This window comes from Charadrius vociferus, unplaced genomic scaffold (genome assembly GCF_000708025.1).
Source record: "Charadrius vociferus isolate BGI_N301 unplaced genomic scaffold, ASM70802v2 scaffold266, whole genome shotgun sequence".
Classification (NCBI taxonomy): Eukaryota; Metazoa; Chordata; class Aves; order Charadriiformes; family Charadriidae; genus Charadrius; species Charadrius vociferus.
Window position 1 is genome coordinate 1,575,281 of NW_009649114.1, and position 24,962 is coordinate 1,600,242.

At 42.4% G+C, this 24,962-nt stretch overlaps 1 protein-coding gene across 1 annotated transcript in view; it reads left to right on the forward strand.

Annotated features, from left to right (window-relative positions):
- DSTYK (dual serine/threonine and tyrosine protein kinase) overlaps nt 1–23,841 on the forward strand; it is a 30,527-nt gene extending 6,686 nt beyond the window's left edge. Inside the window, exons 2-13 of the mRNA XM_009888287.1 lie at nt 6,811–7,196; nt 13,378–14,041; nt 16,562–16,836; nt 17,220–17,303; nt 18,479–18,655; nt 18,939–19,068; nt 19,321–19,477; nt 20,222–20,354; nt 20,545–20,658; nt 21,144–21,258; nt 22,378–22,512; nt 23,546–23,841. Coding sequence (XP_009886589.1) covers nt 6,811–7,196; nt 13,378–14,041; nt 16,562–16,836; nt 17,220–17,303; nt 18,479–18,655; nt 18,939–19,068; nt 19,321–19,477; nt 20,222–20,354; nt 20,545–20,658; nt 21,144–21,258; nt 22,378–22,512; nt 23,546–23,733 — 2,558 coding nt within the window. The 3' untranslated portion in view covers nt 23,734–23,841. The remainder of the gene's footprint in view (nt 1–6,810; nt 7,197–13,377; nt 14,042–16,561; nt 16,837–17,219; nt 17,304–18,478; nt 18,656–18,938; nt 19,069–19,320; nt 19,478–20,221; nt 20,355–20,544; nt 20,659–21,143; nt 21,259–22,377; nt 22,513–23,545) is intronic.
- The last annotated feature ends 1,121 nt before the right edge of the window (nt 23,842–24,962 follow it).

A 24,962-nucleotide genomic window follows, 5' to 3' on the forward strand; every position in this document is an offset into this window, starting at 1 on the left:
GGCGCATATGGAGAGGTGGGGGTGTGAGAGGCTTTGTGAGGTGAAGAGAGCAGGCCAAGGGGTGATGGGGGCTGTTGGGGAGATGGGCCCCTCTGCCCATCTCCCTAATCCCTATCTAACCCCCTTCCCCTCTGCTCATCTCCTGAGCCCCCACTCTGCAGCTCCCAGACCTCCCCCGCTAAGGTGTCTTGAGGCTGTGAGAAGCTTTGTGGGGCGAAGTGAGCAGGTCAGGGGGTGATGGAGGCTGTCAGGGGAGAGGGCCCCTCTCTCCGTCTTCCTAAACCCCTTCCCTTCTCCTCATCTTCGTAACCCTCCAGCTCCCAGGGGAGGGCACCTGGGGTGCAGCACTTGGGAGTGGGGGGCTTGTGGGGTTGCTGTGTTTGTGGTGGGGCTCTGGGGGAATAGTGTCGGGCTTCATTCATCTGCTTTATCCTCGTCTGTCATTTGTTGACAAACGTTGCTGCTGGTGGGAGTGATGTGCAGAACTTCGTCTTTCCATAAGACTGTCTTGTGAGAAGGGTTGAGCGTGACATTAAATATATATAAAGATCTTCTTTATTCATTTCCAAATGGCTCATGAGTCATCTCTCTTGGCTACTTGTCCAAGATACTTGTCCATGCTTGTCTTATGCTTACAATCCTGATTTGAAAATTGAAGTGTTGTTGAGCTCTTTTGTCAGTCTGTGTAAATAGTGTTCCACGTAAACTGTCAGAATAGGAGTGAATTGCTTTGCAAAAATGTGCTGTTTCTTTTTGTTTACATCTTTCTGTGGCTTCCAAGAAGTAGGAACTAGTTGGTTTCACTCATTTTCTGTGTGTCTCAATGCTGTTTGAATGGTAGCACTCCACTGGAGCTGGTCTTCTCTTTGGTTGCTTCTTGTAAAACGTTGCTAATTGAATAGCAATTTCATCTTTAAAAGTCTGCTTATAGGGCTTTGTGGATGGGGACCCAGTTTGATTTTACTGCTGAATGTGTTACCAACTGGCCCTGAGGTATCAGGGCTTAAGGGAAAGGCTGACTGCTTTAGAGCTTGTTCATGCAAATGGTAGTAACAGTGTAGACTCAGACTGTTCTTAAAAATAAAACTTTCTTTTATTTTTACTGTTCTTAAAAATAAAACTTAAATCAGTAGTTTTCAAACTGGTGAAGTGGTGATGTGTTCTAGCTGGGAAACAGACCAGGTTAAACCTGCTCCATGTTAGAAGGTGGGAAGTTGTGGTGGCAGCCTTGAGGGGAGTGGAAAGAGGAAGGGAGAGGATGAAGAGCAGGACTTGGTAAAATAATGGAGGCTGACAGTTTTCTTAAGTGAGTCAACTGCCAAATAATTGTGAACCTGTGTTTATTATTATTTTAAGATATGAGAAGACACAAGTCTTTGCCCAAAACCGAGAGCCTTGATATTGCTTATTGCCTTTGTTGGAATAATCACGTTTGGACAGAGCTGCTTGTTTCTGTAAAACTTTAGTTGAATAACATTTGCAGTAATTTCTGAAACTTAGTGGCTGGTAATAAAGCTTCCCCCCCCCGCCCCGTGTAACATGGGGAGATTATCTTAAGTGGCAGAGGGTTTAAGGAGCGCTGTCGTCCCTGACTTCAGAACCACTTTTTCTTAGAATCTTCCTTACAGGTGGTGTCAAAGTGAGGAATTTCGACTGAACAGTTCTGCAGATTTTGCAGTGCTCTGCAGTGGGTTCAGGCATGAATGCTAATGTTTTGTGAAATACAAAGGAATTGGGAAGTGAAATGGACAGGACACTTACTGCCTACAACTGAAGTGGAAAAATAAACTCTGAAAGTAAATTTAGATGTCTTGGAAACATAACAAACGTGAAGGGGTTTGATTTTGAGACACCGGTGACACTGGTATAGCAACATCGAAGGGTGACTGCCCTTCGAATCAACGCGATTCAAGCAGCCTAAAGCACAGCCTGGGTTGCTCTGTCCAAAACCAGACCTTGAAGTATCTGCTAAGCTGAGCAGTAGCCACTGACCTTTCAGGTAAGCTGGGTCAGTCAGGGTTGGGTACTTGAGGGAGCAAATCTGTGCTTGATTTTACATCCCACCCTCCTCTGCTTAAGAAGATGACAGGCAATGTGTGATTTGTCAATAAAGGATTGCCGTTGACCAAATGTTCCCTCTGTGGCCTTAGTACCAGGCCTTACTCCTCATAGCAAGAGAAGTGAAATAACTTCAAGGGAAAAAATAATTGAGTTCCAGCTACTGTTTACGAGGGGAGGGAGAAAGTCTTGTTTGCACTGTCTGCATTTCTGAAGCATTCAACAAAATATTGTCTGTTCTCTAGGTCTGCTTTGCCATGAATAGGCTTTTAAGAATGATTTGTTGAAGTACTATGACAATCCTGTAGCTTTAGCCTGCACAGGTCTGATAGCTTTTTATTCTTGGTGCTGTTAGCTAGTGTGTTTTGTACTGACTTTCTGTAAAAAGAAAATCTTAATTAGGGACTCAGTAGCAGATTTTACTAAAATATGTAAAGATACTAAGACAAAAAACCTGTAAACCCTGCTTTCTATGAATTATGGTTGTTTTCTTCATTCTGTGCTTGAAATAATTTGAACTCTCACCTAGGCACCTGACAGTTTTTGATATTTCTTTTGCCTTAATTTGGAAATTTCTGTAAACAGAGCTATACCTTTTGTACAGATATCCACAGCGTCTCCAGAGTCTTGGTTGGCAGCTGTGGTGTTATCTTAATAAGTGTGTGCTGGGGGGAAAGCCCTAGGCTTGGTGGCCTAATGACTCATACATAAACATATTTTGTAGGGGGTGAATGTATTAACCAGAAGGTTTGGAAGAGTTTTCATCCTGATGCTATATTGACTGAGGGGGTATATCCTGGTTAAAATGTGACTGTTCTGCCTATATTGCTGTGATCCTCAGAAGGTTAGGACTCCTATTGTGCTGTTAGGTATGTCAACATAAGAAGATGGGTTTTAAGACTAGATAATGTGTGGAGAGGTGGTCGGGAGGGTACTTGTGAAATAACTCCTCAAATAGATGAGACGAGGTGCTTGTTAGCAAGCTTCAAGTTAAGCTGAAGACAAAGCTTGGTTCTGCAGACCATGGGGGTTGGTAATATTGGTATATTGATTAGTCGCATGTGTTCTCCTGGAATTAACTCCACCATGCTCATAGATGTGTGGTGGGGTGGAACTAAAACTTGGTTTATATAATTGAGTGTGTTAATCGTAAGTCTTGTGGTCAAAGCATGCTGCAAGTCATCATCAGCACAATAGAAATGTGAGGATTTCTATGAAAGGTATCAGTATTTGCAGTAAGAAGTATGAGGGTCTGGCCTTATTTAGGTACTGTTGTTCACATGTGTTATTGAAAATGGAATAGAAAGACAAGTGAGATTGGTGGTGTATGTGGCCTTCCTTGAAAAGGAGAGAGTAAATGCATAGGGCTTCTACAGATTCTATAAATTCAACCTAAGATTCTTCTGCCAAGTGTTGGACTGAATTTTGAGATGAGTCTTGGTGAGAGACATCCTTGTTCTTGGACAGGCCTCCTTTCATCAAAAGGACCTTAATAGGATGCACGCGCTTAAGGACTCCCCCTGCAGCCATTTTTTTTTTTGAAGTGTTCATCACATGTCTCCAGATGACACAGTATATGGATACAGTATGTAGCACCAGCTAAGATCTTTGGCAAAAGTCCTGTCACAAACAGGAGCTGCTCACACAGATATGGGAATATCACTATATCTCTTCAGTAACCAAGTTCTAAATCTACTTTTTATTACATACCACAGGAGGTCATATTCCTCCAAACTTGAATTCTTCATGTTCAGATTAGTGGCATCACCTATTAAGTATGGTATGAGTGTTTTTACCCTGTGTCTTATTCTCATGTGCAAAAATAGCAATATATTTTCTGCAATGCAAAATATGAGTGATAGCTTCATCGCTTTGCAACTTGTGTCAGGTTTTTGAGACCTTGAGATCACTGTAAGATATCCAGTGATCCAGGTATGCGCGGGGTTGAAACCACTGCCATGATTGGAGTGCCTTGATGGTGCACTGCGTTTGTCATGATACGGTTGAATCTTGCTTTTGGTGCTGGTTCCAGGTTTGCACTTCACATACTTGGAATATCGCTGTGTAACATACTGTTAAATGTAATGGATTCATTACCGATATTGCTGCTTGTAAACTTATTGAATAAGTGCTGATCACAGGGAGGCTGTGTGCATGAACAGGCGAAAGGTGTTTTAAAGATGCGGTATTTATATATCTGTTCTGTGATTCAATAATTTCAGCTAAGCTGCTGTATTTCAATCATTTTGTGCTGGTGTTAAGAAGCGGTAAATTCAGAGGCTGCCCAGAATGAGGAGAAGGTGCAATCTGCCTCTTCTTTGCTTTTCAAAAGCCTGTGCAGAGAAGGCTCCATGACCTGTATAATGCCTCCTGAGTTGCTTTTTTCATGCTCGGTAGCTGAAGAGCCAGCCTGAATTCCAGCTGAAGTTTCAATAGATGTAACCAGATCAAAGAAATTCTTTATCTTGTAGATGAAGGCTTAAATGTGTTATTTGTGGGATTTTGCTGATTTTTATCTTTTGTGAGCTGCTAGCCAGATTCTGCCCTTCAGTCACTTGATGTAGCCGCTCTGGTATGGCTGTGGATCTTGAAAGGCTTGTTTAAAAAACAGTTAGGAAGAGTCACACTTCAAGAAGTGATGTCTCCCTTAACCTTTTCCAAACAGTTGGTCTATGGGGATCAACGTCCGGGGCTGTGTGGGGTGGAGGCCCAGGAGAGGGACTTGCTGGGGTGTGGGGAGGATTTCCCCTTAATATTGTGTGGGACAGAAGGACCCCTCTGAGGGAGAGAACTCCTCCAGCGGTCCTGGTTCCAGACTGCAGATTTGAAGGAAAGGTAGATCTTAGGCAAGATGTTAAAGAAGCCTTAAACTGGATCTAAGACATGGCCAGCTACATGGAGTGTTCCTCCTGATTTGAATTATTCTAATTAAAATAGAGGAATGGAATGCTATCAGAATGAGGACTAGAATAGCTGTTGTATGTTATCTTTAATCTGGTTAGTAGTGTTGAGGAATATCTTGGTATATGAGAGTATCTTGTTTTCTTGTGGCTTGAGATGCTGAAACAATTTTGGATGCCAGAACATGACTCATTAAAAGAATTTTAAAAGCCCTGGAGAAACAGGACCTTTCCCTACAAAATCCCTGCTGGTGCTTCTCTGCTGTATTGTATTTGATTCTATCTTTAAACTGTTGTTGTTGTCAGTTTGCCTGATATCAGGGCAATCGTATTGGTTTATAGCTTTTGGATTTGGCAGTTCTTTTGGGGACTGATGTCTCCATTTGCCATTTCATTCTTGGATGCCATCTGCCTTCAGATCTGGGAACACGGGCTGGCGCTCTGGCTGCGGTGGAACACTAGCTGTTTTGTACTCGCAGGGATTGTGCTGAAGTGCAGCAGATGGGGAATTTGTTTGTATCCATCTTTTTTGTACTACCAAAATTATTCTGTTGCTATGCATAAGGTAATGCAAAGCTTCTTAGACTTCAGCTTAGATGACTAAGCATGGGAAAAGCTGCATTTAGGACTTCTAAAAGAAGAGAGAAGCTAAATTCAGTACTGAGGCTGAATTAATGTAGTAAGGCAAATGCAAGGAGTTGCAGCAGCATGGACTAAGAATTCAAAGGGCATGCTTAGTGGGATGGTACAATTGATGGTGGAAGATGGGTAAGGAGAGTGATTACAGGGAGTCCTGCTGCTCTGAAGAAGATAGATGTTGAGTAATTTGCTTTTGCAGCTTAAATGTTGTTCTTAAAATCAGTAAGAATATATGGCAAACTGTGCCTATTTAGTTCAACTATATAGGTTAGGAAAGATGTGTACTGTTAGTGCGATCAAAGGAGTGAAGCTACTTCTTATTGTGTTTTAGGTTGCGCTAGGAACCTTCTGGCTGCTAGCAGACAGTGTCTTCCCTTGCGCTCATCTCTACCCAGGCTGGTGAAAGCGTGACAGTTTCTTTAGATGCTGTGACTGTATTTCCATCATAGGGAATTGCTGGCAGAGGCTATTAGTTCTGCTACCATGTCTCGGCAAACTTGGTCTTGTCATCTGCTTCACGTAGAGAAGCTGTTTTGCAAGAATGCCTTTCCTTGCGGCTATAAAGGAGGTTTTGCTGTTTTAATGTCAATGATCCTAGACTTTAGTCAACAAGCTTGTGCAGTAATACACTTGGGATTTGGTAGATGCAAAGTGTTTGACATTTTTAAGTTTGTGGGTGGAACCGTCACCGATTCATAGTTGATAGAATTTATTTCTGGTATGTGACAGGAACGTACTGTACAGCCAAGCCATCGAAACTTGGGAAGAGTTAGCCTTAGTGACCCGTTGGGCCTCCTTGGACTCCAGAGCAAGGCGAAACACTGTTCCAACCCAAGGCAAAATTAGCCCGTTGGTTGTTTCAACCTTGACAGCTGTTTTCTCTTGACTTTTAGGGCTTAGCATTAGTCTTGCACTGACCTGCTGAAGAGAGCTCTGTGTAAACGCTTTCCAGTGAAATAGGTGGGGAGAACAGCAAGAAATTGTCTTAAGAGCTTTGTGAGAATCAACCTACTGTGGACCTCTGTGTTGGTGCAGTAGAAATACTGAATTGCTGAAACCAGTTTCAGGATACATAAGCAAATTCTTGGTGCTGTGTGGGTTTCTTGGTGGGCTGTGGGGCAGCGGTGTCTGAACTATTGTGCTCAGCTGGCTTAGAGATACGAGACTTATTGTTCAGCCAACCTGTTCTAATGCAGTCTGTTCTTAATTTCAGGGCAGAATTTCATTTCCTTCCCTCGCCGTGAGGAAGAGCATCTCCAGCGGACTGTGAGCTGGCACCCTTGTCTTCTGATTCTTGGCCAGAACTGTAATGCCAAATGCCAGTTACTCAACATACTGCTGGGTGAGAAGCTGCTCCCTACCACCAAAATCAGCAATGAGGAGAATTGTAAGAGACGACGGATCCGTTTCACGCATGGAACACAAACACGCATTAGCCTGGCGCTGCCTGAGCAGTATGAACTGGTTCACATGATGGCAGCCCACCGAGGGCATTGGGACACGATACCAGAGGAGGACTTAGAAATTCATGGGGACAGTGAAGATCCTGCTCACCGGATAGCGGAACTGGAGGTCATGCTGCCGTACTCACTACTAAAGGTAACTAGGTGCCCATGTACCATTGTCGTAGTGAACTTAAGATGTAACATTTGTAGTCCCTAATAAAGCTAATGGTGCAATCTCTCAAGCATAGGAATTTTTTTAATTAAAGAGAAGCTGGAAGTTTGGTGTTTGGATTTTAATTGGACATCACTGGCTATGCTTGTGTGCTTTTGTGTCAATGTTGACTCTTAGCATTACCGTTCCTCTGTAACGTTTCCATCAATCTCAGAAGCCAAGCTTACTTAGATGTAACTCCAAGTGTCTTCTAAAATTTTACTGCAATTTCAAGGTCATTGAGAGTTAGCTTTGCTGTCTGATAGTAGCTAGAAGCTGTCATAACAAGGATATGTACTTTTTTATCTCTGTCCTGAAGAGCTTGTTGTCAGGAAAAAAAAAGCTGCTTGGTTCCAACATCTGATAAAATGACACGAGTTCATTTGAGAGGGTGGCTTTTTATATTTCTGTGGTGTCAATGGAAATTGAAGGTGTTAAGAACAAGAAGGTGGGAGTCTCTTCTCAGTGCTGTTTCTAATGCTGTTAGTATCTTGCTTAGACTTTCCTTTTACTTGTCCATAAAACCTGTTCCTGTCCTGTAAGTGTTGCAGTTTGGTGTTTATCAAGTATCTATAAAGGTGAGGGTTGTATTTCATAGCTTTTTATAGCTTCTATAAGCTTTCATTGCATTCCATATCCTATGTCAAGCCTTTGTTATTGCAGTATACTACTTCTGGAGCATTGTGTTTGGCAGTCAAATATCTGGAATAGATAATTAATTCTTAAATATAAATTGCTTAAGTGCAAATAATATGATCTGTTGTCACATGAGTAAGAGTATGAACTTCATAGCTGAACAATAAAATAGCAAGGTAATTTTTTTCTGGACATATGAATCGAGATAGGATTGTAAATAGGCAAAAAATGAAGACCCAGTCTATCTCCACTGTTTTGAAACATGGTTTACAAACCCAGTCTGTAGCTAAATTTAAGCCTATCCAAATGAGATCAGCAGAGTCAATGCTATGTTGAAGTGCGTTTGTGGCTTCCAGTATTCACAGAAAGAAAACAGAAGTGCCATGTTTGTATCAACTGTATGTGAGGCATCCACTGCTTTCCCAAAGAGCACCACCAGATCAGCTGCTGGTGCTGCAAAGCAAATGCCTGTTCTGGATCTTCTGCTTGTAAAATCCTGCCTTGCTTATGCATAAAAGAGTATTTAGTTTTACATCTATTTTACTTGGTTACATTTTTATATGGGCCAGTTTAGGCATACTGCAGTTTACAACCCTCTTTCAGATTTCTCATGTGAGTGACAAAGCGCTCTCTGTCTGGCTTTGGTTATATTTAGGACACTCAGATGAAAACAGCTACTCAGATTAATTTGAAAAGGGTTGGTGAAATAAAAAGCTCTTCCAGTAGAGAGGGAGGGTGAATCACAGCTAGCTTCAGATTGAGTCAAAGGATTCCTTACATGAATTTAAGGGGCTAAAGGAAGAACAATTTTTTTTAAGGCTGATAGGAGAACATGATGCATTTTAGCAGGTAATTGTGCCCAGGATAGCTTCCTGTTAAGTTTCAGGAGTCTGACCTCCTGTTGAGACACCTCTGGGGTTTTCCACCCTTCTGGCTCATGTGTGTTCTCCAGCTCTGCTCAGCATACACCAAGCCTACAAAATTTTAAAAGTAAGTATCTGCTAGTCCTGGACACTGCTTCAGTAAATAGTGGAATATGTGTCTGGAGCAGTAACGGATGAGGTTTTTTGGACGCTATCCAAAGTTACATGTCTGCAGAACTACTCTAAAGGAACTTCTGCTTTTTCTTAACTTGTAAAACAAAACCGGTAGTCTAATAACAACTGCATCTTGATAATAACATGGGTTTCGTACAGAGTTTAAGGATTTAAACTTGTCTAGGAACCAAATAATTTGGTGGAGCTCAGCCCTTTTTGGGCAGAGGGGAAGGGAAACCAATATGAATTTTACCCCACCTGTCACCTAGAATCCCTGTATTTTCATCTGCTTGTTTTTTTTTTTTTTCCCTCCCAATAGCAGGGTGCTTACAAGTTGTACTTTGTTAAATTATAACCTTACATTGTAGATATTCAAATGCCTTACTCGTGTTTGAAGAAACATTTGTGGGTCCTTGGACTTGAACAGTTACAGGAGATGAGGATTTCATTTGTGGATTTCTGTTTGAAGTCATATTCATTTCCCCTAGTGAGGGCACTTATCTACCAGTAGGCTGCCATCAGAGGAGCTGTTGGTGACTTCAGGACCTGGGGAATGCTGTGCAGCTTTTCAGGCCTAAGCATCTCTTACCGAGAGACTTAATTGCGCAGCCCGGCTTGGGCACCTAGATTACATGCTGCTGATTTGTTCAGGCACTTAATGCTGAATCATGCTGCTTGGTGCGGATACTTGTTTGCTAAATCCAAACTCATTAGCCATTACTCCAGTAAAGAAAGACTAAGTTATTTGTAAGTTAAAAGTAGTTTAGTTAATATTTGGATACTGTTACTTGGAGATAAATTCCATACAAGTGTAGAATATACTACTTCTTAATATTGAACTGCCAGTGGAGCACCCTGAGTTTTTTCTCTAGTCTGATATCCAGGATGGGACCATGCTTGCGTTTCTGGGTTACTGAAGGATGTTTTAATCAAAACTTGTTTTACGGAAAAGGGAGTGAGGAAGAGGGAGCCAAAAATTTCATTTGCATGGGTTGGCTGCTGTGAGAACACTACCTTGTGCTAATAGGTATGTGGACTTAGTTATTTTTAAATGTAAAATATCAGGGAAGGAAAAACTTTGGCAAAGCTTCTGTATTCCTTGGGGATCACACTGCACAGGAATGCATCTAGGTCATGGGGAATAATCCATCTAGCCAGACAGATTATTAGATTTATAGTGGGAGTAAACAGTTGGCTCATTCCCTAAATCTTATCAGTTGTGCCTGGAAGCCGAAATGGACTTCTCTGAAGTATTGGTTTTCATCTGGATGGTACGGCTGAATGGGAGGAGGGTAACAGGGCTGAAAGCTTCCTTTTTTGTGCCTTTGTCTTGCTTTGTGCTTCATGCGACTTTGAGTCTCGAGCTGAAAAGTTTTAGCCAGGGCTTGTAAGGAAAGAAAAACTTTCAGCTGCTCTGACAAAGCTGGAAAATGAATGAAGAAATACAAGATAGTTCTATGAGCTCTAACAGAAGAATTGAATTAGTTTGGGTTTATTGTTGCATTTCTGCAGGTACTATAGCAGTGATTCAGGTCATATGAATTAGTAGTTGTTACAGGTAGCAAAGAATGTCGCTAAGTACCTGTTAGGTGATTATTTTAATGTGCATCCTGCTTAAAAATTGGAAGAACGTGCCCTCATCCCCTTCTTGAGACCATTTTTAATGTGTTTGGTTGTGGCATTAATACAGAAAACTGAAAAGCTTTCACATTGGCTGAGACGGTCTTCCTTCCATGTATCACCGGTTTACTTTGGGGTGTGTTGAGATGCTCCTGCCACGTACCAGCATCAAATACCTTAAGTCTTCTTCCTCTGTCCCGTAGCACTGGCATAACTGAGTGTAGAAGATACTGCAAATGCCAGCACCATGAGGTTATTCTTCCATCTGTGTGAAATCTGTTCTCTATTTCTAGTTTTGCTGGCTTAGTGATATATCTTTTACAGGGGAAGAGTTCATGGTCAGACAAAGAGCATTGCTTCTCAGGCTGTTTCGTGAGTGTGTACACCTCACAGACTTTCTTGGGCTGGCCCTTCCAGCAAAGGTAAAACAAATTCCCTGATCAAGTGGGGTTCAGGGTCGTTGCACAAAGTCAAAGCAATTATGTTCTGTAAAAGACAGCAATGTTTGGAGCCAGAGGTGTAGTTTAGTTTTCTTACCTGGAATTCTCTCTAGATTAGAGTTACTGAACTTCTGACTCAGAACCCCATGGAAACCGAATAAACTGGCAAGATTTCAGAAAAAAAAAACCACGGGGGGGGGGGGGGGGAAAAAAAAAAAAATCTAAGTGGAATCTAGGGGTATATATGTAACTCAAATTAATAGGGAGGCAATGAAATTAGATCACATGTAATAAATGCAGTAATTGTCAGACTTCAGTGATTCACAGACTATTCTTGGAAGGCAGAGTATTCAAATTGGCTTAGAGGAAGACTGAGCTGGGCCTTCAGTCATAATCTTGCTTGGTAGGAGTTTGGGTAAAAATCTGGCTAAATTGGGTTAGCTGCTCAGCACCTCAGTTAACTAAGCAAATGGTGATTAAACTGCCTGAAGCCTAGCAAAATAGGACGAGGCCCTCTTGGGATGTAGCAAATAAATTCTTCTTAACTGATTTGGAAATGAGGAATTATCTGTTGACTTAGTTAAAATGGCACACTTCAGTGGTCCCTGAATGAGTTTAGTGAGACTCCCCTTGTCTTGCTGTAGGTCAAGACCTGCTTGATCAGTGATTTTAATTTTTGTTCTGGGATATGGGATGCAGTGGTCATCCTGGCATTGCAGGTCTGAATCCATAGATGAGCACGTAGTGTGTCTGCGTGGCGTTCTCTTTAAACTGTCTCGTTTGCATTGCTGTTGACAGCACCTCTGCATGATACTTCAAGTGCAAGAGCCGTAACTCTGATATTGGCATATCTGATGTTCAGATTGCTAAGTGGGGGGCTTTGATATTTTAAAAAAGGCCTTTTACTTAAGGAAAATATGAATGAAGTTACTTGACAGCAATTTCATGCTTACAGCTCTGTCAGAAGTGTTCGAGTGTGTTTATAGCAGTGTGACCTTGTGAGAACCAGCTCAAAAATTTCAGGAATCCAGTGAGTCACAGGTATTCCCCATATAGCGAGACTTGATCCCTAATAGTATGAAGCTGCATAGACAGTGTTTAAACTTCTGTAGGACGCAAAAAAAAACAAAGGCAAGAAATGTTGCTAATGCTCTTTGGAAGAGCCTGAGAGGCCTCTATGGAAACAGAAGGACCAGTTGCTCACGCTGTACTCGGTTGTCTGTGTTGGTTTTCTCCCTGTCTCCTAGAGACAGCACTGGCTTCCTCCTTTGTTTACAGTCCCTGGCGTGAGTCATCTGTCATGGTGAATATTGCAGCACTGCACATCCCCTTCTGCTCAACCTCCTGTGCTTCGGACAGGTTGGAGTTCAGCGCCTGGGAGTCCCGTGGCAGCACTGACTGCCTGTTAGCAAAAAGAGCAGTCGGGAGACCTGGTCAAGTCTCATTTTGCTGGTGGAGAAAAATGATTGAAGAATTATTAATTATCGCCCCCTGTTATGCGTTGGGAAGGTGGCACTTAAATGCTGTCTTCAGTTCAAAGCCTTCGACATGTTCTTTCCTTATTTTAGTAGAGTGATACATGCAACTGTAACACTGCTCTCGCATATCCAAAGGTGAATCTTGTCTCCTTCCTTGGAAGGGAAAGAAGCAGGTTTTAGGACTGGGCCTTTTTAGTAGGACTAGTAGGCAGTGATGTTGGCAGGAGCATATGACCAAAGCAGTCAGACTATGCAGTAAGAAAATAAGTAAACAAAATACATCTCTTAGTTTTTGGTTGGATTTGAAGAAAGTCATAACTAATCTTGTATACAACCATCTGTTCCTCCTCATCTGTCCTTTGGCTGTGAACTCTTTGGAACCGGTTATTGTGCCGCCTTTGTTTTGGCAGTGGTGGCTAGTGTAGTACTTGCTACCATTGGAAGCTACACTGAAAACTGACAGTGTGAATATCTCCTCAAAGAGCTGCAGATCTGGTAAACATCAATGGGAGAGGTTGTTGCAAAATGGGGTGGCTATAAGCTAGAGAGTAACAGCCATTCTGCGATAGCACTTACCCAGGAAACTTGTTCTAAGTTTTGTTCTTAACTAGGCTAAAACTCAAAGGCACCTGGTACAAAATAAGAGTTTTGGAGTCAGTGGGCACTAATCCACGTCTGGCCCCATCCCTGCGAGAGGGCTGTTGTCAGCCTTGCAGGTAGGCTACATGCTAAAGCGTGATGCTGTATGTGAGACTCCAGAACTGTTCTAAAGGGTTTGAATGTTTCTGGTTTTGTGCTTTGTCAATGAATTACAATGCTTTTTTGCACGTATCAGATCTTACAAGGATCTGTACAAACCTTTTGTGGTGTGTTTTTTGTTGTGTTTTTTCTTTTTTACTTCTTCACTTGCTAGGAAGTGGACGTTGTGGTAGCACCATGTCGTGGATTCCAGTCTGCTGAAGCCACCTTGGGAGAGTATGTGAACCAAGTCTTGCCTGTTGTCATCTTTGCCATCAGCGAGGCTGAACTTTCTTCATCAGATGAGAATGAACTGCGCGAAATCAAAGAGAAATTCTCTTTGCCTATTTTCTTCTTCAAAGTGCCAGAGTTGGGGGTTGACCTGATCTCTCACCAAAAAAATGGTAATGAAAAGTCCTCCCTTTACTGCCAACTGATGGACTTGGAGTACCTGAGTACCAACCACTGCAGCTGCGGGGCACCCGGTCCTGACGCCGATGCCCAAAGCATGCTGGTGGAGCAGTTTGAGAAGCTCCGTCTCCTAAGCACTTTTTCCAGGCAGGTGCTTCAGAAGCATCTCGTGGAAGCAGCTACCAGTTTAAATGAGGTGCACTGCCGCTGCCTCAACATCTTCATCAACCAGGCTTTCGACATGCAGCGAGACCTGCAAATCACCCCCAAGAGGCTGGAGTATACCCGCAAGAAGGAGAATGAGCTCTATGAGTCTCTGATGAACATTGCCAACCGCAAACAAGAGGAGATGAAGGACATGATTGTAGAGACTCTGAGCAATATGAAAGAGGAGCTCTTGGAGGATGCTGCTAATATGGAATTCAAAGGTAACTACTGGCAGGAGAGTAATGGGAGCGAAGAGGTTATGGGCTTTAAAGGAGAGTGGCAGAGTAAAATTTGCCATCTGCTAAGGGACGGTTGAGTGGCAGTCTAGAAAAGTGATTTTGCAAGAAAATTCGGAACTAATACACAAAGAATTTTTCTGTACTATCTCCTGGGTAAAAAGCACTGTCTTTAATGAGAGGCCTGAACATATTAGGTCTTGGTTTCTTAGAAATCAGACTTTTTCCCCCCGAGCTTGCTGCACAGTTCTGGGTTAGGGTATTTTATTTCTCTGCTTTAATTCCCTATTCTGCTGAAGAAGAAAATAACTCTCAACTTTGCCTCTGTGGATGTGTTGAGACTTGGGAACAAATCTGTCTGAGGGGAAAAAAAAAGCTGTTTTAAGTTTTTTAGCAGTGAAGGCTTGATTTGTACTTTCTGCTTGATTTCTTTGCCTGAGAGAGGTTTGCATGAGGCTTTTGGGTATAGAACCTCCTAAAATGAAATCCTGCTGGGTAGGTAAGGTTTTCTTTTAAATAAAATAATAATTTAAAAAAACCCCAACAACACAACATGTTGTGCTCCTGAGGCCTACACTTGGCATTTAGTGTGGGGTTTTGGGAAATGTGAGAATTCTCACTACCTCTGCTAGTACCAGAACTTCCAGGAACACACAAGCTGGAAGCATATGGAATGATGTGTAAACTGCAAAGGGTGAGAGGTTATCCAAATTTTGACTGCAGGAATATGTGGTCTGTCATAAACATCAAAGTGAAGATTTGTAGGTTGATACTCCGCAGCTCTCTTCTCTGCTTGCTAAGCAGAGGTTTACCATAACAATCATTTCTTTTCTAAGGTAATGCAGTTCACTGGGCTGATGGAGAAAGGTTTTTCTGTTTAAAATAAAATTGGAAATAACTCTAGGCTATAGGTTTAGAAGAAATTATTTTTTGTGAATTGAGTGCTGTTTTGAGGCATGAGAGAAGCAAAAACTCTAGATAATTTTGTTTGTCTTGACTGACTTCCTCCCAGTTTCAAATTGGAGTGTTATCTCCCGAGACAAAAAGAAATGATGGATTATGTTTAATCCTGCAGGTTAGGATCTGGATCTTTTTGCTTCTGCAGGTGGGAAATGGATAAGATCTTTCCTGTTTCTTGAAATGCTTGCTTTGTAGTGCCCATGCAAAATGTCATCCTCATAAAGAGCTTGTTTTAATTGCAACATTAACCTATTTGCATGCTGCAAAAAAACCCCAACAAACTAGCATCTGCTAAGGGTACAGTAAGTGTGTTAGTTCTACCTGGCTGCTGTTGCTCCAGTATAATAATACAGATAATTCCTGTACTCCGTCTGCCCCACTCTTTGCAGGGTTGGAGCACTGCGGTGCCCAAGTTCAGGAATCTGTGTGTGCAGGAGTCTGTTTAGGGGCAGCATAAGGTAAAACATCTGCGGTAAATGTGTGTATAGGTTTATATGCACGACAAATATCACTTAGAGTACTCGGTGTAGCATCTTGTTGGCTATCAGTATTTGAAGTAATACCCTAAAAGGAGGAAGATGTTATTCTGAGGAGCTAATGCCATCTGCTGATCACTGGCTTTGTTTTAAGTAGGCTGGGCTGTTGGCCAAAATCCAGAGACAAGGTCTTCAGCTCCTGGTAGTAATGTTGTACTGCTCAGAGTGGTTACAGTGCATAAGCAGTGATTGCTCAGTGTTTGTTTAAAAATACCAAGTGGTAATCAACCTTGTCAAGGCACCAGGAAGAAAATTCCACGTAACTGGTGTGGCTGTTATATCACTTCCGTAACATTCAACATCCAGCAGTGCTTACGGATTGCAGCGTGGCCTGGAAGAATTCTGTGACTGTACTTCTTTAGATAGAAAGGCAGCTTTGTGCTTCTGCCCTTTAATTTTTGAGGTTATAGTTGACTTGTCATCACGGTACCACTGTAAACCGGTAGTAGCTACAGAGTGCTTGTGTAGAGTCTGCCAGATGTTAGAGTTTGAGGAGCCTGTGAATTTGAACGCCGGTGAATGGAAGCAAACATCAGAATATTTTCCACCTTGGTCAGATGCGATTTTTAGCTTCCCTGAAACTGGTGTAACCAGGTGTGCATTACTGGAGCTACTCTAATGGTTCAGTACTTTCTATTACAGAATACCAAATTACCCAAGATCTGTAGGATTGCGTTTGGGACCTCATGTAAAACTGGCATTGTAGCATTAGACGTGCAGACCGGCAAAAATGTAATCCTTTGCAATAGTCAGTATGTGTGTTCTTCTGTTGCTCACAAGTTTTTTGTATGACTTAAAAACACTGTTGGCTTCAGTTTATGTCATCTGGATCTAAAGTAATGAAACTCTGAAGGAGCAAAATGGTGAGAGAGCGTTTGGAGCAGAAGCCGGCTGGACTGGGGCTGTGCTGTAGCTTCTTGGCAAAATACTCAAAGCAGCTCTCGATAGCCATTGTTGCAACAGTGATATGTAGAATACAAAAGATGCCTCTTTCTTCTCTTTTGTGCAGATATCATCATTCCTGAGAATGGGGAACCTGTTAGTTCCAAGGACATAAAGTGTTGTATTAAGCAAATTCAGGAATTGATTATTTCTCGATTAAACCAAGCGGTTGCCAACAAGTTAATTAGTTCAGTGGACTATCTGCGAGAGAGCTTTGTAGGGACTCTGGAGAGATGTCTGAAGAGCCTGGAGGAGTCTTGGGAGGTTTCAGTACATCCTGCAAGGAGTTTGGAGAAGTCAAAGGATGTTTCTGTACACATCACAAGTAATTATCTCAAACAGGTATGGTGGCTTAAATGGCTGTCTAGAATATTCTTAATAATTGTCTTTATCCTGATCCAGCAAGGGTGGGAGGAGACTGAGACACTCAGTGAAATCAGAGGAACACAGCTCCTGGGGTATGTGTGGGTCTAGTGTCGTTGAGGGAGGTGCTAAAACTGGGGAACAGTCACTTAAAGACCTAGTACTTTTCTTAAATCTGTATGTAGTAATCAAATTGCAGCCTCAAAACACCTATGAGCTTAATACAATAAATGAATTGAACCAAGTGAATCGTGGAGTATCCCGTATAGCGTCCATTTTTTCATGTTCAGAGGGTCTAGAAAACTTTATAGTGACTATAGCTTGCAAAGTTCCCATACTTCCATCTTTCCCCTGCTTTCCAGATACTAAATGCAGCCTATCATGTTGAAGTCACTTTCCACTCTGGCTCAACAGTAACCAGGATGCTGTGGGAACAGATCAAACAGGTATGGGCATCTTTATCACTTATTTCTAGTACGTGTCACTGTGTAGTGAAATGTTTTTAAAGCAAAGAATAACATGAATGTTCACAGCTGCCCTCTAAGTTTTGACTCTTGGCAAGTGCATTGGAAAGCTGTTGCTTCCCCACTCAGCACTAAAGTCGTGTGTATAGTTTATTCCTGGGGATGCTAATACTTAATTTAAAGTAAATACCTCTTTAGTGGTTTCTTTCTGTTCTGAAACAGCGAAGGAATGTTCATCAGTATTTTGAAACTCTTGTTGTTTGTTTTGGGTAACTAGTGGTTTGTTTGGGTTTGGGGGTTTCTTGTGGTTTTTTGGTTTGTTTTGCAATTTATCTTGATTTAGGTCAATTCACTCTTCTCCCTCCAGAGCAGTCCAGATTTCCTTGCGTCTTTGTTTTAAATTTCTGTCTGTTAAAGCATTCATCTTTCTGAAGTTCTTGCTCTGATCTGTTGATGAGCATTACTGCCTTCTCCCTCTTGAGATTCCTTGTATGGATGGGTGAGAGGAAGAGAATTTTTCCCAAATAGGTGCAGTCCAGACTGAGTGGTAACAAACCTTCACATGCCTCCGTCCGCCTGGGAGAAGGATCCAGACTGGGTGTGCAGCACCTGGATTTCTGTGGCTTCTAATAAAGGGTGGGGCAGAGCATCTTAATCACCCAACAATTTAAGGGAAGTGGTGTGTACCGACACCTAGGATTTCCGCACCTTGACAGTGTGTCAGTCCAGCAAAAAGCTGCTTCGCTGTAGCTTTCACCAGTTTAGAAAGGTCTCTCTTCCTGAGTCTCTGGGTCACTGCTGATGCTGCCTGTTCTTTCAGCATACAAGCTGCACCACAGCTGTGTGTTTTTCCAAGTGGTGGCTGCCTCGCTGTGTATGTTTGTGGTCAGTAGTGAAAGGGTGGCTGGCTTGTAAGAATGAACTAAGCAGATATTCAGAAAAATCAAGTCTCTTACTTAGTGTGTGTATGTACAACAGTATTATGATCGATGCTGCTAAATTGCTAGTAGTTACTGTAAGGTAATTATTTAGCCCAATTCTGTGTGCAGGTGACCTTGTGTTATTACAACAAGGTATCTAAGCAGTCTGAGTAAATTGACTGATGCTTTGCTTTTTTTTGTGTGCTAGGGCCTTAATTCTGTTTCCTGTTTTACTAGATAATCCAGCGGATTACATGGGTCAGCCCACCTGCCATCACCAGTGACTGGAAGAGGAAAGTTGCTCAAGACGCTATCGAGAGCCTCAGTGCGTCCAAGTTAGCCAAGAGCATTTGCAGCCAGTTCCGGACCAGGCTAAACAGTTCCCATGAGGCTTTTGCAGCTTCTCTGCGACAGGTGAGTGTGTGGAGCTGTTGAGAAGGAGGTCTTGTTTTGTACACTTCCACCTGTGGAAAGAGGATTTTTAATTGCAGAGATAAGAGCAGCTCGTGCAGTGACTGCTGCCATTCTATAGGTAGAGGTGGCAGAGCTGATGTGAGTGCCCTAGTACAAGGTCCCGTTTTTAAACCAGGTGTGGTTTAAGTAGGATCTCTATGCAGTTGTGCAAGGACCCTCAACTTCATTACACTAGGGCTTCAGACCAGGCAGGATTACAGAGTATATGTGATATCTCTTGCAGTTAGAAGATGGCCATTCTGGCAGGCTGGAGAAAACAGAAGACCTGTGGCTGAAGGTGCGGAAGGATCATGCTCCTCGGCTAGCACGACTCTCGCTGGAGAGCAGATCCCTCCAGGATGTGCTGTTACATGGTGAGCATTGTGTTTGATGTTCTCTGTATTATCTTCTGCTCCCTCCTTCTGATGCAGCCGGTGGGTGTAAAGGAGTAGGAGGGGTGTTTTGCTTTTCGCTCAGCTACTTCAGTGAGCCTCCATCTGACACACAAAGTACCTTGAACTGTGCAGCTGCTGGCCTACGAAAAGCTCTGGGCTGCCAGCCTGATAGTGTACAGGAAGAAATAAACATGTTTTAATGTCTGACTAAATTGATATTGTGCCTTACAGGCAAACCAAAGTTGGGCCGTGAGCTGGGCCGAGGACAGTATGGCGTGGTCTATCTGTGTGACAGCTGGGGAGGGCATTTCCCATGTGCGCTGAAATCTGTTGTTCCTCCTGATGAGAAGCACTGGAATGACCTTGCACTTGAGTTTCACTATATGAGGTGTGTATCGTAAGTGCTGTTCTCATTCCATGTGGATCTCCTTAACTTCCCTGCTGCAAACAAATACTATTTGCACTTGCACAGGCAGAATCTTGCTTGCTATAGTTCTACTCTACAGTGACTTGACCTCATGAAATGCTAAGCTGCCATTTCTAGCAAAAGGAAGACCACGTTTTTGCCAGTGCCACTGCAAAAATGCAACAGGCATAGATTGGTAGGCAAACATGCTCCTTCCTGGCTTAATCTGATTCTCTGATTTCTATGCTGTTCAAATGCTTGCTATTTGGCAAAGTAAATTAGAATTAATAGACCATGATAGCAAACAGTTCTTCTCCCCTGTTTTTTGGTGTTGAATCATCCCTCCTTTCCCAATCTGTCTTGGTCCTGTCTGAATTCACAATAGAAAATTATAGGTCTGCACTGCAGAAAACAGCTCGTTTTCAGTAAACAGCTGCAGGCAGGTGCTGCAGTACAGACAGCTGAAATAATACAGTATTTCTTTGGTACTATAACCTTTAATAGGCTTTCCTGAGTTTAATTGGATCAGATGGCTGTATATTGCTATGGTCCTCAGAACTGTGGGGTGCTGTGAGGTTTTTACTGTATGGCACATGGTGTAGGTGTATCTTACTATCATGCTAAAGCTGCAGCTATTGGGCATTTTTCCTTTACAAGGTGAGGCCAAACCTCAGGTGGAGGGGAGGATACAAAAATGACCAGCTTTCTGTGCTGAACTTTCTCTAGGTCTCTGCAGACACACGAGCGGCTCGTACATCTCCATGGTTCTGTGATAGATTATGGCTACGGAGGAGGCTCCAGCATTGCCGTCTTACTGATAATGGAACGGTTGCACAGAGACCTCTATACAGGACTAAAGGTAGCAACAATCTGTGTCTGTATGTGTATATACATTTTTTTATATATACATTAGAAAAATCACATCTAAATATCTATTGATCTGTAAAACAAAGCTATAATTGCTTAGTTTTCAGTGGTTTTGGCAGATAAAAGTAAGCGAAAGTACCTTGCACTTGTAAGAATTAAATCTGTGTTTGTTTATTCTTCAGGCTGGGCTAGAATTAGAAACACGATTACAGATTGCCTTGGATGTAGTTGAAGGAATCCGTTATCTTCACAGTCAGGGACTTGTGCACCGGGATATCAAGCTTAAAAATGTCTTGGTAAGGAAAACTTTTGTATCTGCTTAATCCTGAAGTCTTAGGAGGCCCTTTTAGTGGGAGGGAGAAGTATGCTCTAAGTGAAGTAAGAGCTTTCTTCGTACAGGATCTTTTACCTTGTGGTATTGTTAGCCACAACTAGCCATGCAGTGAGGTTTCCCCAGCTCATTTTCAGGCAGGAAGCCTGGGGGAAAGCAAGCAGGAGAGTGACTTCTCTTGAAGGAAAAGAGCTTGAGCTACAAGTAGGACTTCCAGTTCCCAGTTCTGTTAAACCCAAACCACACCCTCTGTGTAGAAGACAAGTGAAGGCATGCCTCGTTGCTGAGCTTAACTAGGTCCAAGGGCAGCCAAGTAATCGGAGAAGCTTACTTACGAACAAATGCCCAAGCCTTCAAACATAAACAAGAGTTTTAAACCTTAATATTAAAATACAATACTAAAACTGAGAAGTATGGTTATCAGCTGCCTGTGTATGAATTCTTCTACAGCTTGACAAAAAGAATCGAGCCAAAATCACTGATTTGGGGTTCTGCAAACCAGAAGCCATGATGTCTGGCAGTATTGTAGGCACACCCATTCATATGGCTCCTGAGCTCTTTACAGGTATGCTTCTTGATTGAATCCACTACTGTCTCGCTCCAGCTTGAATTTTGAAGGCCAGTACTTTGAATTGATATCTCAACTTGCTCATGAGGGAAAAATAATTAAAATAAATCAGAAGACCACCTGGTTACAATGCATAGTATGTATTTTTTTTTCCCCCTGTAGTTTAAGTCTCAGTCTTAAATCTTTCTTTACTTGAAAGAGACCTGTGGGATTCATAAACTTTGCTTGACATGATTAACACTCTTGCAATTGGAAAGTTAAGTTATTAGTTATTAGGAAGCTGGAAATATTTGGCTTTCCTAGGCAAATACTCCAGAAAGGATCCCCTGTTTTTTGTATAATACCAGATAAGGAATTTCCAAGCTGTTACTAACCTGTGGAGTGTGTTCAAATTCACTATGCATTGTGCTTCTGGCAGGCACGCTCTCTAAGCCTTTTTTTCCCTGAGCAAGCATCTTACAGTAGCACTTAGAGGTCCATACAACGCTTACCAGAATCCTTTTGGTCTGTCTGAGATGCTGTCCCTGCTTTGACAAGATTGCAGTCAAATTGAAGCAACCCTATTTGTGTTCAATTTAGAAAATATTATTCAGGTGATTCTGACTACTACCAGTGAAATAGTCGTGACTAGCAGGCTATAGACCGTGATCTTAGGGGTGAGCGTTGGCTTAGCCTTGCCTGAGCACTCACTGTGCTCAATCTCTTCTTACTCAGTTGGTGAGCTTGTTATAAATGGGTAATGGTCAAACTCTGGATGGAGAGACTGATGGAGCTAACATCAGCCTCCTGGGCTAGCAGCAGAGCCAAACTGAGCCGATAGTCTAACAAATGTTGGTGTTTAAGTCTCTGAAAGACACCTGAGTACCTTCAGTGGTCCGTGAACCTCAGCTTGGGAACTGCTGGTACAGGTTAAGTGTATCAATCCTCTGAGAATTGGAAAGTCTTCACTTTTATCCCTCTGTTATGTTATTAGGCTTCATACAAGTCTTACCTTTTGGCAATATAGTTGTGGTTTTAATTGGAGGAAGTAGAACACTGAAATTAGTTCTCAGACCGCTCAGTTTCCAGTGCTGAAGATGATGTTTGCCCTGCTGATCAAATGTATTTTTGTCACAGGAAAGTACGACAACTCAGTGGATGTTTATGCATTTGGCATTCTGTTTTGGTACATTTGTTCGGGACATGTGAAGTTACCAGAGGCTTTTGAGAGATGTGCAAGCAAAGATCACCTTTGGAACAATGTGAGAAGAGGTATAAATGGCGTATTTGAACTCTATTGGTTGCTACTTTATGCTTGAGTAAAATTTGAGAGTGGATGAGGAAATCCATTTTTACCCTCTTGTAACTGAAAGGTAAAAGTACAAGTTGTATTGCTTCCTTGGCAGTCTAAAGAGTAACGTGTATCTAGTTAAACTTGAGCACATTCTACTGAAAATCTAACTAAAATTAGGGGGGATAGAAAGAGGCTTACAGTTAACTACCTCCTTGCCATAGTGGCACAGGAGCTGTGCTAGCACACCGCTTAAACCGTGCGAAGTAGTACAACACTGATGATGTAAACCAGATCCCAGAACCAGCCAGGCGTGATCCCCTAAAGAATGTTTAATCCCTTACAATTTCTGGAGGCAGTGGAGATCTGTACGTTCAAGTGCTTCATGTGTAGCATGCTGGGGAAGCTGGCACTGTTGGGCTGGATGTTGAGTAAAATGCACTGATAGTTTTTCCCCAAAATATAAACTTACTCTTATGCCTTTGTAGGTTTAGTGTAGCACTATATTTAATGGTAGCTTAATCCTTCATGCTGCGTCATGGTATCGGAATGCTTTACTACTTTGTGTCCTTAGTTCCTGTCCATATAATCTCTCCCCTTCTCATGTGAAAAAGATTAACTCAGATGAGTGAGTCTTGTATTTGGTCAGAAGGCTGCACTTGCTGCTTGTTCTTCTGTTGAACTTGCTCCTGAAGGCACCATTATGAGTGGATGTGGGGAGGACTTGCTTTCTGATAGGGGAGGCTACTCCTTTTGCTTTCAAATAGTTGCAGAGAGTGAAAGTAAATATGTTGGCCATCCTCTGGGAGCGTGCACGGTCTCCTGAGCAACTTTGGCAATGCTCCCAATGATGTCTCAGTGGCATTGATGAAATGTCAGCTTTTATCAAGAGCTTTAGACCCCAGACAGACTGCTTTGGTCACTTCAGCTTGCACCAAAGCAATGAAGATCCGACAAAGTTTCTTTCTGATTTGAGGTGTACTGATGGTAACCAGGTCTCTCTCCATTTCCCAGGCGTTCGCCCAGAGCGTCTGCCGGTGTTTGACGAGGAATGCTGGCAGCTGATGGAAGCCTGCTGGGACGGAGACTCCTCCCAGCGCCCTCTCTTGGGGATTGTTCAACCTATGCTGCAGGGGATCATGGACAGGCTTTGCAAGTCAAGCTCTGAGCACCCAAATAAAGGGTTGGATGACTCTACTTGAAAAGGAAGCACAGAAGAAATTTTAGTTGTGGGAGAATTCTGAACCCCTAACTCTGGAGATGGCTTCTTCAGATGTAGCTCTCTGTGGCTAACATGAGTGGGACAGGTAATAGCAACCAGAAGATTGCTCACAGAGGTGAGACCTCGGGGATATTCCATCTTGAATAGTGCCCAGAGAAATCTCCCCCGGTACACCCCATTGATGCTAGTTACCCCGCTGCAGCCTTTATTATGGAGTTGTGCAAATAAGATAGAAAATCCACACCCTTGAACTGAAAGGGATTTTTGCCGATCCCACACAAATACCAATCAAAGAAAAACATCTTGTGTGTTCCAGGTAGCACCTGTGTTCCTAGGAGTTGATCACAACAGTCTTTACTCAGTAAAGTAAAACTCTTCCCATTAACTGATGGTCCTTGGTGGCCTTTGGTCCACACGTAACTATCCCAATCACTTATTTCGATTGGCACCAATTACAGTGCGGTCGGAGAGGAAAGAGAAAACAGAGGCTCTAGGCTAGAAAGTGTTCAGAAGCTAAGAGTGTCTATCTGTATTAGCGTCTTGCAACACTCAAAATGTTTACATTGACAGGAGCAAAGCTTCCATGTTTTACCTAAGGGGGTTTATCTACTGTTCCACTGCAGTGCAAATACCCCAGGTTATAAGCTATTTATCTCTTATGTACCCTTCACCTCTTACTTACGTAAACAAGCTCTTTTCTGGTAGTTTCGCTTCATAATAGTTATTTGAATGTCTGAAGAAACCTGACCTTTCTTTAACGGTCTTCTGGTAAAATGGAAGACTGCTCAGAGATTACATATTGTAATACCGAAACAAAGTCATTACAACTAATGACTATCCATGGGGAAAATGCCAATTCATTTTAATTAAATTTGGTTTTTGAATTAGTTGTAAAGGCAATGACAGTTTTAAATCGTGCTAACTATGACAGACATATTTTTTTAAAAAAATAAGGTTTCTTCAGCTTTTTTAATGTCACATGCTTGGTGAGAATGTACTCGAGGGAAAACAGGTCATTCGTTCTTCTTCAGTAGCAGTGTATTGTGGCTGTGTCCGTTCATCTGATCGTTTCACTCTGGGATCTTTAATTTGGCTGTATTGAAAAGAAGAAAACATGGGGGGGTAGGGGGGAATCCTTCTCAAGGAAGGTAGGGGCTGCTGGTATGGGTCCTGCTGCCCTTCCCAAGAGGGCTGCTTCCAAAATAATTT